Here is a 15690-nt window from a genome sequence, read left to right on the forward strand (position 1 = left end):
GATCTGGCCCTGGGGGGTGCCCCCATGGTGGCCTGGTCCACGATCGGGGCCCACCAATCCGCGGGCGGGCCTGTGCCGTGGGGGCACTCTTTTCCTTCCGCCTTCGCCATGGTCTCCACCATGGCGGAGGTGGAAAAGACCCCCTCCACTGCGCATGCGCGGGGATGCCGTGAGCGGCCGCTGATGCTCCCGCGAATGCGCCGCACGGCAAAGTTAGTTTCGCGCCAGCTGGCAGGACACCAAAGGCCTTTCCCGCCAGCTGGCGGGACGGAAATCTGTCCAGCGCGGGCCTAGCCCCTCAAGGTTAGGGCTCGGCCCCTCAAGATGCGGAGGATTCCGCACTTTTGGGGCTGCGCAATGCCGGACTGATTCGCGCCGTTTTGGCGCCGGTCGGCGGACATCGCGCTGATTGCGGAGACCCCGCCCATCAAACGCAGGAATAACGGAGTCTCCAAATGGCAGGAGACCAAAAAAACTGCGGAGATTGCCAGACGGTGTCAAGCTTTAAAAGTAAAAACAATGGTTCAAAGGAGAAGCGTCAAAACTTCAAAAGAGTGAGAAAAACACACGGAAGCTGCTGACAGCTGAGAGATCAGACTTAAAGCACAATTGCATTTAAAGCAGCAACTGCAAGACAAGACACATGGCTGTGGCCAGAAAGATTGAAGAAAATCCAGATAGAGGTCCATCAGCAACAAAGACTTCAAGGAAGTGGCACTGAAAGATCCCAGAAGGAGGGCTATGAAAGACCCCCAGAAGGAGGCCAATGCAATTCCCCAGAAGGGGGGCAATGAAAGACCCCCAGAAGGGGGGCAATGGAAGGCCCCAGAAGGAGGGCAATGGAAGACCCCAGAAGGAGGCTATGAAAGACCCAGAAGGAGGGACTAAAAGGGTCACGAAAAGTGATTGGCAAATAGGGTTAAGGAAAATCCCAAGGCTTTTTACACGTCCAGAAAAAGCAAGAGGGTAGCCAGGGAAAGGGTTGGCCCACTGAAGGACAGGTAAGGGAATCTATGTGTGGAGCCAGAGGAAATGGGTGAGGTACTAAATAAATACTTTGCATCGGTATTCACCAAAGAGAAGGAATTGGTGGATGTTGAGTCTGGAGAAGGGTGTGTAGATAGCCTGGGTCACATTGAGATCCAAAATGACGAGGTGTTAGGCGTCTTGAAAAATATTAAGGTAGATAAGTCCCCATGGCCTGATGTGATCTACCCCAGAACACTGAAGGAGGATAGAGAGGAAATTGCTGAGGCTTTGACAGAAATCTTTGGATCCTCACTGTCTTCAGGTGATGTCCCGGAGGACTGGAGAATAGCCAATGTTGTTCCTTTGTTTGAGACGGATAGCAAGGATAATCCAGGGAACTACAGGCCAGTGAGCCTTACGTCAGTGGTAGGGAAATTACTGGAGAGAATTCTTCGAGACAGGATCTACTCCATTTGGAAGCAAATGGACGTATTAGCGAGAGGCAGCGTGGTTTTGTGAAGAGGAGGTCGTGTCTCACTAACTTGATAGAGTTTTTCGCAGAGGTCACAAAGATGATTGATGCAGGTAGGGCAGTGGATGTTGTCTATATGGACTTCAGTAAGCGCTTTGACAAGGTCCCTCACAAGGTGAAGTCATACGAGATCAGGGGTGAGCTGGCAAGATGGATACAGAACTGGCTAGGGCATAGAAGGCAGAGAGTAGCAATGGAAGGGTGCTTTTCTGATTGGAGGACTGTGACTAGTGGTGTTCCGCAGGGATAAGTGCTGGGATCTTTGCTGTTCGTAGTATATATAAATGATTTGGAGGAAAATGTAACTGGTCTGATTAGTAAATTTGCTGATGACACAAAGGTTGGTGGAACTGTGAATAGCGATGAGAACTGTCAGGATACAGCAGGATTTAGATCGTTTGGAGACTTGGGCAGAGAGATGGCAGATGGAGTTTAATCCGGACAAATGTGAGGTAATGCATTTTGGAAGGTCTAATGCAGGCAGGGAATATACAGTGAATGGTAGAACCCTCAAGAGTATTGAAAATCAGAGAGATCGAGGTGTACAGGTCCACAGGTCACTGAAAGGGGCAACACAGATGGAGAAGGTAGTCAAGAAGGCATAAGGCAAGCTTGCCTTCATTGGCCGGGGCATTGAGTATAAGAATTGGCAAGTCATGTTACAGCTGTATAGAACCTTAGTTAGGCCACACTTGGAGTATTGTGTTCAATTCTGGTCACCACACTACCAGAAGGATGTGGAGGCTTTAGAGAGGATGCAGAAGAGATTTACCAGGATGTTGTCTTGTATGGAGGGCATTAGCTATGAGGAGCAGTTGAATAAACTCGGTTTGTCTCAATGAAACAACGGAGCTTGAGGGACGACCTGATAGAGGTCTACAAAATTATGAGGGGCATAGAGAGAGTGGATAGTCAGAGGCTTTTCCCCAGGATAGAGTGGTCAATTACTAGGGGGCATAGATTTAAGGTGCGAGGGGCAAGGTTTAGAGTAGATGTACGAGGCAAGTTTTTTACACAGAGGGTAGTGGGTGCCTGGAACTCGCTACCGGAGGAGGTGGTGGAAGCAGGGACGATAGTGACATTTAAGGGGCATCTTGACAAATACATGAATAGGATGGGAATAGAGGGATACGGACCCAGGAAGTGTAGAAGATTTTAGTTTAGAAGGGCAGCATGATCGGCACAGGCTTGGAGGGCCGAAGGGCCTGTTCCTGTGCTGTACATTTCTTTGTTCTTTGTTCTTTGTTTTGGGGGCAATGAAAGACCCAGAAGGGGGGCAATGAAAGACCCAGAAGGTGGGCAATGAAAGACCCAGAAGGTGGGCAATGAAAGACCCAGAAGGTGGGCAATGAAAGACCCCAGAAGGCGGGCAATGAAAGACCCCAGAAGGAGGGCAATGAAAGACCCCAGAAGGTGGGCAATGCAGGACCCCAGAATGAGGGCAATGAAAGACCCCAGAAGGGGGGCAATGAAAGACCCAGAAGGTGGGCAATGAAAGACCCCAGAAGGGGGGCAATGAAAGACCCCAGAAGGGGGCAATGAAAGATCCAGAAGGGGTCAATGAAAGACCCAGGAGGAGGGCAATGAAAGTTCCCAGAAGGTGGGCAATGAAAGACCCAGAAGGGAGGCAATGAAAGACCCAGAAGGTGGGCAATGAAAGACCCCAGAAGGCGGGCAATGAAAGACCCCAGAAGGAGGGCGATGAAAGACCCCAGAAGGTGGGCAATGAAAGACCCCAGAAGGTGGGCAACGAAAGACCCCAGAAGGTGGGCAATGAAAGACTCCAGAAGGGGGGCAATGAAAGACCCCAGAAGGGGGGCAATGAAAGACTCCAGAAGGGGGGCAATGAAAGACCCAGAAGGGGGGCAATGAAAGACCCCAGAAGGGGGGCAATGGAAGACCCAGAAGTGGGGCAATTAAATAAACCAGAAGAGGGGCAATGGAAGACCCAGGTGGGCAATGAATTACCTCAGGAGGAGGGCAATGAAAGACCCAGAAGGTGGGCAATGAATGACCTGAGAAGGAGGACAATGAAAGTCTGTTTCCCTCTCTTCCCTCCCTATTCATGTACCATCCAGATGATTTTAAATGTTGATAATGTGCCTGCTTCCACCCGAACCACTGTCAGCGCGTTCCAGGCACCCACCACTCTGCGTGAATAGCTTCCCTGCACATCTCCCTTAAACTATTCCCCTCTCACCTTGAACCTGTGCCCCCTTGTAATTGACACTTCCACCCTTGGAAAAAGCCCTTCCACCCTTGGTGGCCTGGCCCGCGATTGGGGCCCACAGATCCTCGGGCGGGCCTGTGCCGTGGGGGCACTCTTTCCCTTCCGCCTCCTCCATGGTCTCCACCATGGCAGAGGCGGAAGAGACTCCCTCCACTGCGCATGCACGGTAAACTGTCAACGGCCGCTGACGCTCCCGCGCATGCGCCGCCCCGACATGTCATTTCCGCGCCAGCTGGCGGGGCACCAAAGGCCGTTTCCGCCAGCTGGCGGGGCGGAAATTCCTCCGGCGTCGGCCTAGCCCCTCAATGTTGGGGCTCGGCCTCCAAAGATGCGGAGCATTCCGCACCTTTGGGGCGGCGCGATGCCCGTCTGATTGGCGCCGTTTAGTGTGCCAGTCGGCGGACATCGCGCCGTTTCGGGAGAATTTCGCCCAAGGTTGCTGAAATGGTCACGTGAATTGAAAAGTAAAAGAACCAATATGATAAAATGATCAATGAAAAAGTGGTCAATTAAAAAGGTGCCAAATTGAAATGTTGGCAAGTGAAAAAACGTATCACATGACCTAAGTACCAGAAACAGAGTACCACGGACATTTCTTCACACATGACAGACAGACATTGTGGGAAAACTGGCCATATTAGTAATTCTGTCTAGATAAAGCATACCAGTACATGTGTTTATGTTTGAACACTCAAGCCTCAAAATCTCACCAATGAACCATCACCATTGCAACAATAAAAAAACATATTAAGTACATAATATAACATGGTGTCACAATATGAAACTTCGGGAGCTAATCAAGTTGGATCCCTGGAATTATTGTCTCTGAGACTGGACTCCTGTCATACCCCAGAGACATGGGGGGACAGATCGTTCATAACCATTTGGGTCACTTGAGGAGTAAAGAAACTCCAGCAGTCAGTGTTGCCATCACAAAATAGTTTTGAACCTGTAAGCACCTAAGTACCTGATCGTAGACTCCCTACAGTGCAGAAGGAGGCCATTTGGCCCATCGAGCCTGCAGAGACCCTCCGAAAGGGCACCTGACCTAGGTGCAGAGGAGGTTTACCAAGATGTTGCCTGGTCTGCAGGGTGTTAGCTGTGTGGACAGGCTGAATATAGTCCGACTGTTTGCAATAGAACGACAGAGGTTGAGGAGTGACCTGATAGATGTCTACAAGATTATGAGGGGCATGGATAGAGTGGATGGGCAGGCACTCTTTCCCAGGTTGGAGGGGTCAGTCACCAGGGGGCATAGGTTTAAGGTCCATGGGCAAAGCTTAGAGGAGATGTTCGAGGCAGGTGTTTTACGCAGAGGGTGGTGAGTGCCTGGACGCGTTGCTAGGGGAGGTTGTGGAAGCATCTTGACAAACTATGGGCATAGAGGGATACGGCGCAAGGAAGTGTGAGAATTTTGCCAAAGGTTAGTATCATGACCGGTACAGGCTTGGAGGGCTGAAGGGCCTGTTCCTGTGCTTTGTTCTTTGTATTTTTGGAAAAAAAGGTTGATTCTTTTTATTCTTAGATTTTCAAAGAAACATGCTCGACCAGCACCAACAGAGGGGAAAGACAACATCACCATCTTCACCAGAATTTTGGACCGTCTGTTGGATGGTTACGACAACAGGCTGCGGCCTGGTCTTGGAGGTAAAAATCACCATTTATTTAAGGAGAGGCTTAATTGAGAAGTATTCAAAATCTGATGCACTCTCTCACCTTCTGTTGCACATGCTATTTAAAAAGATGCACATTGTTCAATGTGGTGAAGTGTTCAAACTACAGGAGTTGCAAGTAAATAAAGTCAGAAATCAGAAGAGATCAGGCAGATCCTTTACATCCCACGAGGAGCTGAATATCCAGAAAAGTCCGTGAACACGGATTCTCTGGGAAAATAACTACAGAGGCTGCTTAATAAAATTAGGGGTGAGAATAAAATTCTGGTGTTGACAACAATATAAAATTCCCATGAATTCCTACAAAAAAGCTCGTGAAGTAAATGCAGACGTGAACGCAAGGGCTGGGGAGAAGGTGGAAGGATATTGGGATGAAGTTGATTGATGTGATTCAAGTTTCTGATGAACAGATGTGTTGAAGGACAGGATGAATTGATGGGGTTGAGGGACAGCGCGAGTAGATGGGGTTGAGGGACAGGGTGAGTGGATGGGGTTGAGGGACAGGGTGAGTGGATGGGGTTGAGGGACAGGGCGAGTGGATGGTGTTGAGGGACAGGGCGAGTGGATGGGGTTGAGGGACAGGGTGAGTGGATGGGGTTGAGGGACAGGGCGAGTGGATGGTGTTGAGGGACAGGGCGAGTGGATGGTGTTGAGGGACAGGGTGAGTGGATGGGGTTGAGGGACAGGGCGAGTGGATGGTGTTGAGGGACAGGGTGAGTGGATGGGATTGAGGGACAGCGTGAGTGGATGGGGTTGAGGGACAGGGCGAGTGGATGGGATTGAGGGACAGGGTGAGTGGATGGGGTTGAGGGACAGGGTGAGTGGATGGGGTTGAGGGACAGGGCGAGTGGATGGTGTTGAGGGACAGGGCGAGTGGATGGGGTTGAGGGACAGGGTGAGTGGATGGGGTTGAGGGACAGGGTGAGTGGATGGGGTTGAGGGACAGGGCGAGTGGATGGTGTTGAGGGACAGGGTGAGTGGATGGGGTTGAGGGACAGGGCGAGTGGATGGTGTTGAGGGACAGGGTGAGTGGATGGGGTTGAGGGACAGGATGAGGGACAGGGTGAGTGGATGGTGTTGAGGGACAGGGTGAGTGGATGGGGTTGAGGGACAGGGCGAGTGGATGGTGTTGAGGGACAGGGTGAGTGGATGGGGTTGAGGGACAGGATGAGGGACAGGGTGAGTGGATGGGGTTGAGGGACAGGATGAGGGACAGCGTGAGTGGATGGCGTTGAGGGACAGGGCGAGTGGATGGGGTTGAGGGACAGGGCGAGTGGATGGGGTTGAGGGACAGGGTGAGTGGATGGGGTTGAGGGACAGCATGAGTGGATGGGGTTGAGGGACAGGGCGAGTGGATGGAGTTGAGGGACAGGGTGAGTGGATGGGGTTGAGGGATAGGGTGAGTGGATGGGGTTGAGGGACAGGGTGAGTGGATGGGGTTGAGGGACAGGGCGAGTGGATGGGGTTGAGGGACAGGGCGAGTTGATGGGGTTGAGGGACAGGGTGAGTGGATGGGGTTGAGGGACAGGGTGAGTGGATGGGGTTGAGGGACAGGGTGAGTGGATGGGGTTGAGGTAAAGGATGAGTGGATGGGGTTGAGGGACAGGATGAGAGGATGGGGTTAAGGTAAAGGATGAGTGGATGGGGTGGGGGACAGGGTGACTGGATGGGGTTGAGGGACAGGGTGGGTGCATGGGATTGAGGTAAAGGATGAGTGGCTGGGGTTGAGGGACAGGGTGAGTGGATGGGGTTGAGGGACAGGGTGAGTGGATGGGGTTGAGGGACAGGGAGAGTGGATGGGGTTGAGGGACAGGTTGAGTGGATGGGGTTGAGGTAAAGGATGAGTGGATGGGGTTGAGGGACAGGGTGAGTGGATGGAGTTGAGGGACAGGATGAGAGGATGGGGTTAAGGTAAAGGATGAGTGGATGGGGTGGGGGACAGGGTGAGTGGATGGGGTTGAGGGACAGGGTGGGTGGATGGGATTGAGGTAAAGGATGAGTGGATGGGGTTGAGGGACAGGATGAGTTAATGGGGTTGAGGACAGAATGAGTGGATGGGGTTGAGGTACAGGATGAGAGGATGGGGTTGAGAGACAGGATGAGGGACAGGGTGAGTGGATGGGGTTGAGGGACACGGTGAGTGGATGGGTTTGAGGGGCAGGGTGAGTGGATGGGGTTGAGGGACAGGGTGAGTGGATGGAGTTGGGGGACAGGATGAATGGATGGGGTGGGGGACAGGGTGAGTGGATGGGGTTGAGGGACAGGATGAGTGGTGGGGTTGAGGGACAGGGGAGTGTAGATGGGGTTGAGGGACAGGCTGAGTGGATGGGGTTCAGGGACAGGGTGAGTGGATGGAGTTGAGGGACAGGGTGAGTGGATGGGGTTGAGGGACAGGATGAGGGACAGGATGAGTGGATGGGGTTGAGGGACAGAATGAGTGGATGGGGTTGAGGGACAGGGTGAGTGGATGGGGTTGAGGGACAGGTTGAGTGGTTGGGGTCGAGGGACAGGATAAGTCAATGGGGTTGAGGGACAGGATCAGAGGATGGGGTTGAGGGACAGGGTGAGGGACAGGGTGAGTGGATGTGGTTGAGGGGCAGGGTGAGTGGATGGGCTTGAGGGATAGGGTGAGTGGATGGGTTTGAGGGACAGGGTGAGTGAATGGGGTTGAGGGACAGGGTGAGTGGATGGGGCCGAGGGACAGGATGAGTGGATGGGGTTGAGCGACAGGGTGAGTGGATGGGGTTGACGGACAGGATGAATGGATGGTGTTGAGGGACAGGATGAGTGGATGGGGTTGAGGGACAGGGTGAGTGGATGGAGTTGGGGGACAGGGCGAGTGGATGGGGTTGAGGGACAGGATGAGTGCTGGGTTTGAGGGACAGGCTGAGTAGATGGCGTTGAGGGACAGGTTGAGTGGATGGGGTTGAGGGACAGGATGAGTGGGTGGGGTTGGGGGACAGGGCGAGTGGATGGGGTTGAGGGACAGGATGAGTGCTGGGTTTGAGGGACAGGCTGAGTAGATGGCGTTGAGGGACAGGTTGAGTGGATGGGGTTGAGGGACAGGATGAGTGGGTGGGGTTGAGGGACCGGTTGAGTGGATGAGGTTGAGGGAGAGGATGAGGGACAGGGTCAGTGGATGGGGTTGAGGGACAGGATGAGGGACACGATGAGTAGATGGGGTTGAGGGACAGGATGAGTGACAGGGTGAGTGGATGGGGTTCAGGGACAGGGTGAGTAGATGGGGTTGAGGGACAGGATGACTTAATGGGGTTGAGGGACAGGATGAGTGGATGGGGTTGAGGGACAGGTTGAGTGGATGAGGTTGAGGGACAGGATGAGTGGATGGGGTTGAGGGACAGGTTGAGTGGATGAGGTTGAGGGATGGTATGAGTGGATGGGGTTGAGGGACAAGTTGAGTAGATGGGGTTCAGGGACAGGATGAGGAACAGGGTGAGTGGATGGGGTTGAGGGACAGGATGAGTGGATGGGGTTGAGGGACAGGATGAGGGACAGGGTGAGTGGACGGGGTTGAGGGACAGGGTGAGTGGATGGGGTTGAGGGACAGGGTGAGTGGATGGGGTAGAGGGACAGGATGAGTGGATGGAGTTGAGGGACAGGATGAGTGGATGGGGTTGAGGGACAGGTTGAGTGGATGGTGTTGAGGGATAGGGTGGGTGGATGGGGTTGAGGGGCAGGGTGAGTGGATGGGATTGAGGGACAGGTCGAGTGGATGCGATTGAGGGACAGGGTGAGTGGATGGGGTTGAGGGACAGGGTGAGTGGATGGGGTTGAGGGACAGGGTGAGTGGATGGGGTTGAGGGACAGGGTGAGTGGATGGGGTTCAGGGACAGGGTGAGTGGATGGGGTTGAGGTAAAGGATGAGTGGATGGGTTTGAGGGACAGGGTGAGTGGATGGGGTTGAGGGACAGGATGAGAGGATGGGGTTAAGGTAAAGGATGAGTGGACGGGGTGGGGGACAGGGTGAGTGGATGGAGTTGAGGGACAGGGTGGGTGGATGGGATTGAGGTAAAGGATGAGTGGATGGGGTTGAGGGACAGGGTGAGAGGATGGAGTTGAGAGACAGGATGAGGGACAGGGTGAGTGGATGGGGTTGAGGGACAGGGTGACTGGATGGGTTTGAGGGGCAGGGTGAGTGGATGGGGTTGAGGGACAGGGTGAGTGGATGGAGTTGGGGGACAGGATGAATGGATGGGGTGGGGGACAGGGTGAGTGGATGGGGTTGAGGGACAGGATGAGTGGTGGGGTTGAGGGACAGGGTAGTGTAGATGGGGTTGAGGGACAGGTTGAGTGGATGGGGTTCAGGGACAGGGTGAGTGGATGGAGCTGAGGGACAGGATGAGTTAATGGGGTTGAGGGACAGAATGAGTGGATGGGGTTGAGGGACAGGGTGAGTGGATGGGGTTGAGGGACAGGATGAGGGACAGGATGAGTGGATGGGGTTGAGGGACAGAATGAGTGGATGGGGTTGAGGGACAGGGTGAGTGGATGGGGTTGAGGGACAGGATGAGTGGATGGGGTTGAGGGACAGAATGAGTGGATGGGGTTGAGGGACAGGGTGAGTGGATGGGGTAGAGGGACAGGTTGAGTGGATGGGGTAGAGGGACAGGATAAGTCAATGGGGTTGAGGGACAGGATGAGAGGATTGGGCTGAGGGACAGGGTGAGGGACACGGTGAGTGGATGGGGTTGAGGGGCAGGTTGAGTGGATGGGGTTGTGGGACAGGGTGAGTGGATGGCGTTGAGGGACAGGATGAGGGACAGAATGAGTGGATGGGGTTGAGGGACAGGGTGAGAGGATGGGGTTGAGAGACAGGATGAGGGACAGGGTGAGTGGATGGGGTTGAGGGACAGGGTGAGTGGATGGGGTTGAGGGACAGGATGAGTGGTGGGGTTGAGGGACAGGGTAGTGTAGATGGCGTTGAGGGACAGGTTGAGTGGATGGGGTTCAGGGACAGGGTGAGTGGATGGAGCTGAGGGACAGGATGAGGGACAGGATGAGTGGATGGGTTTGAGGGACAGAATGAGTGGATGGGGTTGAGGCACAGGGTGAGTGGATGAGGTTGAGGGAGAGGATGAGTGGATGGGTTTGAGGGACAGAATGAGTGGATGGGGTTGAGGGACAGGGTGAGTGGATGGGGTTGAGGGACAGGTTGAGTGGATGGGGCAGAGGGACAGGATAAGTCAATGGGGTTGAGGGACAGGATGAGAGGATTGGGCTGAGGGACAGGGTGAGGGACACGGTGAGTGGATGGGGTTGAGGGGCAGGGTGAGTGGATGGGGTTGAGGGACAGGGTGAGTGGATGGGGTTGAGGGACAGGGTGAGTGAATGGGGTTGAGGGACAGGGCGAGTGGATGGGGTTGAGGGACAGGATGAGTGGATGGGGTTGAGCGACAGGATGAGTGGATGGGGTTGACGGACAGGATGAGTGGATGGGGTTGAGGGACAGGATGAATGGATGGTGTTGGGGGACAGCGTGTGTGGATGGTGTTGTGGGACAGGGCGAGTGGATGGGGTTGAGGGACATAGTGAGTGGATGGAGTTGGTGGACAGGGCGAGTGGATGGGGTTGAGGGACAGGATAAGTGCTGGGGTTGAGGGACAGGCTGAGTAGATGGGGTTGGGGGACAGGTTGAGTGGATGGGGTTGAGGGACAGGATGAGTGGATTGGGTTGAGGGACAGGTTGAGTGGATGAGGTTGAGGGAGAGGATGAGGGACAGGGTCAGTGGATGGGGTTGAGGGACAGGATGAGGGACAGGATGAGTAGATGGGGTTGAGGGACAGGATGAGGGACAGGATGAGTAGATGGGGTTGAGGGACAGGATGAGGGACAGGGTGAGTGGATGGGGTTCAGGGACAGGGTGAGTAGATGGGGTTGAGGGACAGGATGACTTAATGGGGTTGAGGGACAGGATGAGTGGATGGGGTTGAGGGACAGGTTGAGTGGATGAGGTTGACGGACAGGATGAGTGGATGGGGTTGAGGGACAGGTTGAGTGGATGAGGTTGAGGGATGGTATGAGTGGATGGGGTTGAGGGACAAGTTGAGTAGATGGGTTTCAGGGACAGGATGAGGGTCAGGGTGAGAGGATGGGGTTGAGGGACAGGATGAGTGGATGGGGTTGAGGGACAGGATGAGGGACAGGGTCAGTGGGCGGGGTTGAGGGACAGGGTGAGTGGATGGGGTTGAGGGACAGTGTGAGTGGACGGGGTAGAGGGACAGGATGAGTGGATGGAGTTGAGGGACAGGATGAGTGGATGGGGTTGAGGGACAGGTTGAGTGGATGGTGTTGAGGGATAGGGTGAGTGGATGGGGTTGAGGGACAGGGTGAGTGGATGGGGTTGAGGGACAGGTTGAGTGGATGCGGTTGAGGGACATGGTGAGTGGATGGCGGTGAGGGACAGGATGAGGGACAGAATGAGTGGATGGGGTGGAGGGACAGGTTGAGTGGATGGGATGGAGGGACAGGATGAGGGACAGGATGAGTGGATGGGGTTGAGGGACAGGATGAGGGAAAGGGTGAGTGGATGGGTTTGAGGGAAAGGGTGAATGGATGGGGTTGAGGGGCAGGATGAGGGACAGGGTGAGTTGATGGAGTTGAGGGACAGCGTGAGTGTATGGGGCTGAGGGACAGGATGAGTGGATGGGGTTGAGGGACAGGATGAGTGGATGGGGTTGAGGGACAGAATGAGTGGATGGGTTTGAGGGACAGGGTGAGTGGATGGGGTTGAGGGACAGGGTGAGTGGATGGTGTTGAGGGACATGGTGAGTGGATGGGGTTGAGGGACAAGATTAGTGGATGTGGTTGATGGACAGGTTGAGTGGACGTGGTTGAGGGACAGGGTGAGTGGATGGGGTGGAGAGACAGGTTGAGTGGATGGGGCGGAGGGACAGGGTGACTGGATAGGGTTGAGGGACAGGGTGAGTGGGTGGGGTTGAGGGACAGCGTGAGTGGATGGGGTTGAGGGTCAGGATGAGGGACAGAATGAGTGGATGGGGTTGAGGGACAGGGTGAGTGGATGGGGTTGAGGGACAGGATGAGGGACAGGATGAGTGGATGGGGTTGAGGGACAGAATGAGTGGATGGGGTTGAGGGACAGGGTGAGTGGATGGGGTAGAGGGACAGGTTGAGTGGATGGGGTAGAGGGACAGGATAAGTCAATGGGGTTGAGGGACAGGATGAGAGGATTGGGCTGAGGGACAGGGTGAGGGACACGGTGAGTGGATGGGGTTGAGGGGCAGGTTGAGTGGATGGGGTTGTGGGACAGGGTGAGTGGATGGCGTTGAGGGACAGGATGAGGGACAGAATGAGTGGATGGGGTTGAGGGACAGGGTGAGAGGATGGGGTTGAGAGACAGGATGAGGGACAGGGTGAGTGGATGGGGTTGAGGGACAGGGTGAGTGGATGGAGTTGGGGGACAGGATGAATTTATGGGGTGGGGGACAGGGTGAGTGGATGGGGTTGAGGGACAGGATGAGTGGTGGGGTTGAGGGACAGGGTAGTGTAGATGGCGTTGAGGGACAGGTTGAGTGGATGGGGTTCAGGGACAGGGTGAGTGGATGGAGCTGAGGGACAGGATGAGGGACAGGATGAGTGGATGGGTTTGAGGGACAGAATGAGTGGATGGGGTTGAGGCACAGGGTGAGTGGATGAGGGTGAGGGAGAGGATGAGTGGATGGGTTTGAGGGACAGAATGAGTGGATGGGGTTGAGGGACAGGGTGAGTGGATGGGGTTGAGGGACAGGTTGAGTGGATGGGGCAGAGGGACAGGATAAGTCAATGGGGTTGAGGGACAGGATGAGAGGATTGGGCTGAGGGACAGGGTGAGGGACACGGTGAGTGGATGGGGTTGAGGGGCAGGGTGAGTGGATGGGGTTGAGGGACAGGGTGAGTGGATGGGGTTGAGGGACAGGGTGAGTGAATGGGGTTGAGGGACAGGGTGAGTGGATGGGGTTGAGGGACAGGATGAGTGGATGGGGTTGAGCGACAGGATGAGTGGATGGGGTTGAGGGACAGGATGAGTGGATGGGGTTGAGGGACAGGATGAATGGATGGTGTTGGGGGACAGCGTGTGTGGATGGTGTTGTGGGACAGGGCGAGTGGATGGGGTTGAGGGACATAGTGAGTGGATGGAGTTGGGGGACAGGGCGAGTGGATGGGGTTGAGGGACAGGATAAGTGCTGGGGTTGAGGGACAGGCTGAGTAGATGGGGTTGGGGGACAGGTTGAGTGGATGGGGTTGAGGGACAGGATGAGTGGATTGGGTTGAGGGACAGGTTGAGTGGATGAGGTTGAGGGAGAGGATGAGGGACAGGGTCAGTGGATGGGGTTGAGGGACAGGATGAGGGACAGGATGAGTAGATGGGGTTGAGGGACAGGATGAGGGACAGGATGAGTAGATGGTGTTGAGGGACAGGATGAGGGACAGGGTGAGTGGATGGGGTTCAGGGACAGGGTGAGTAGATGGGGTTGAGGGACAGGATGACTTAATGGGGTTGAGGGACAGGATGAGTGGATGGGGTTGAGGGACAGGTTGAGTGGATGAGGTTGACGGACAGGATGAGTGGATGGGGTTGAGGGACAGGTTGAGTGGATGAGGTTGAGGGATAGTATGAGTGGATGGGGTTGAGGGACAAGTTGAGTAGATGGGTTTCAGGGACAGGATGAGGATCAGGGTGAGAGGATGGGGTTGAGGGACAGGATGAGTGGATGGGGTTGAGGGACAGGATGAGGGACAGGGTGAGTGGACGGGGTTGAGGGACAGGGTGAGTGGATGGGGTTGAGGGACAGTGTGAGTGGATGGGGTAGAGGGACAGGATGAGTGGATGGAGTTGAGGGACAGGATGAGTGGATGGGGTTGAGGGAAAGGTTGAGTGGATGGTGTTGAGGGATAGGGTGAGTGGATGGGGTTGAGGGACAGGGTGAGTGGATGGGGTTGAGGGACAGGTTGAGTGGATGCGGTTGAGGGACATGGTGAGTGGATGGCGTTGAGGGACAGGATGAGGGACAGAATGAGTGGATGGGGTGGAGGGACAGGTTGAGTGGATGGGATGGAGGGACAGGATGAGGGACAGGATGAGTGGATGGGGTTGAGGGACAGGATGAGGGAAAGGGTGAGTGGATGGGTTTGAGGGAAAGGGTGAATGGATGGGGTTGAGGGGCAGGATGAGGGACAGGGTGAGTTGATGGAGTTGAGGGACAGCGTGTGTGTATGGGGCTGAGGGACAGGATGAGTGGATGGGGTTGAGGGACAGGATGAGTGGATGGGGTTGAGGGACAGAATGAGTGGATGGGTTTGAGGGACAGGGTGAGTGGATGGGGTTGAGGGACAGGGTGAGTGGATGGTGTTGAGGGACATGGTAAGTGGATGGAGTTGAGGGACAAGATTAGTGGATGTGGTTGATGGACAGGTTGAGTGGACGTGGTTGAGGGACAGGGTGAGTGGATGGGGTGGAGAGACAGGTTGAGTGGATGGGGCGGAGGGACAGGGTGACTGGATAGGGTTGAGGGACAGGGTGAATGGGTGGAGTTGAGGGACAGCGTGAGTGGATGGGGTTGAGGGACAGGATGAGGGACAGAATGAGTGGATGGGGTTGAGGGACAGGATGAGGGACAGAATGAGTGGATGGGGCTGAGGGACAGGATGAGGGAGAGAATGAGTGGATGGGGTTGAGGGATAGGTTGAGTGGATGGGGTTGAGGGACAGGATGAGTGGATGGGGTTTCAGGGACAAGGTGAGTGGATGGGGTTGAGGGACAGAATGTGTGGATGGGGTTGAGGGACAGGTTGAGTGGATGGGGTTGAGGGGCAGGATGAGGGACAGGGTGAGTGGATGGGGTTGAGGGACAGGATGAGGGACAGGATGAGTAGATGGGGTTGAGGGACAGGATGAGGGACAGGATGAGTAGATGGGGTTGAGGGACAGGATGAGGGACAGGGTGAGTGGATGGGGTTCAGGGACAGGGTGAGTAGATGGGGTTGAGGGACAGGATGACTTAATGGGGTTGAGGGACAGGATGAGTGGATGGGGTTGAGGGACAGGTTGAGTGGATGAGGTTGACGGACAGGATGAGTGGATGGGGTTGAGGGACAGGTTGAGTGGATGAGGTTGAGGGATGGTATGAGTGGATGGGGTTGAGGGACAAGTTGAGTAGATGGGTTTCAGGGACAGGATGAGGATCAGGGTGAGAGGATGGGGTTGAGGGACAGGATGAGTGGATGGGGTTGAGGGACAGGATGAGGGACAGGGTGAGTGGACGGGGTTG

General features: G+C 55.0%; 1 protein-coding gene across 1 annotated transcript in view; it reads left to right on the forward strand.

Annotated features, from left to right (window-relative positions):
- Positions 1-15690, forward strand: part of LOC140420864 (gamma-aminobutyric acid receptor subunit alpha-3-like) — a 632301-nt gene that overhangs the window by 56656 nt on the left and 559955 nt on the right. Inside the window, exon 3 of the mRNA XM_072504959.1 lies at positions 5257-5378. Within this exon, the coding sequence (XP_072361060.1) occupies positions 5257-5378 (122 nt within the window). The remainder of the gene's footprint in view (positions 1-5256; positions 5379-15690) is intronic.

Source organism: Scyliorhinus torazame, chromosome 5, assembly GCF_047496885.1.
Source record: "Scyliorhinus torazame isolate Kashiwa2021f chromosome 5, sScyTor2.1, whole genome shotgun sequence".
Lineage (NCBI taxonomy): Eukaryota > Metazoa > Chordata > Chondrichthyes > Carcharhiniformes > Scyliorhinidae > Scyliorhinus > Scyliorhinus torazame.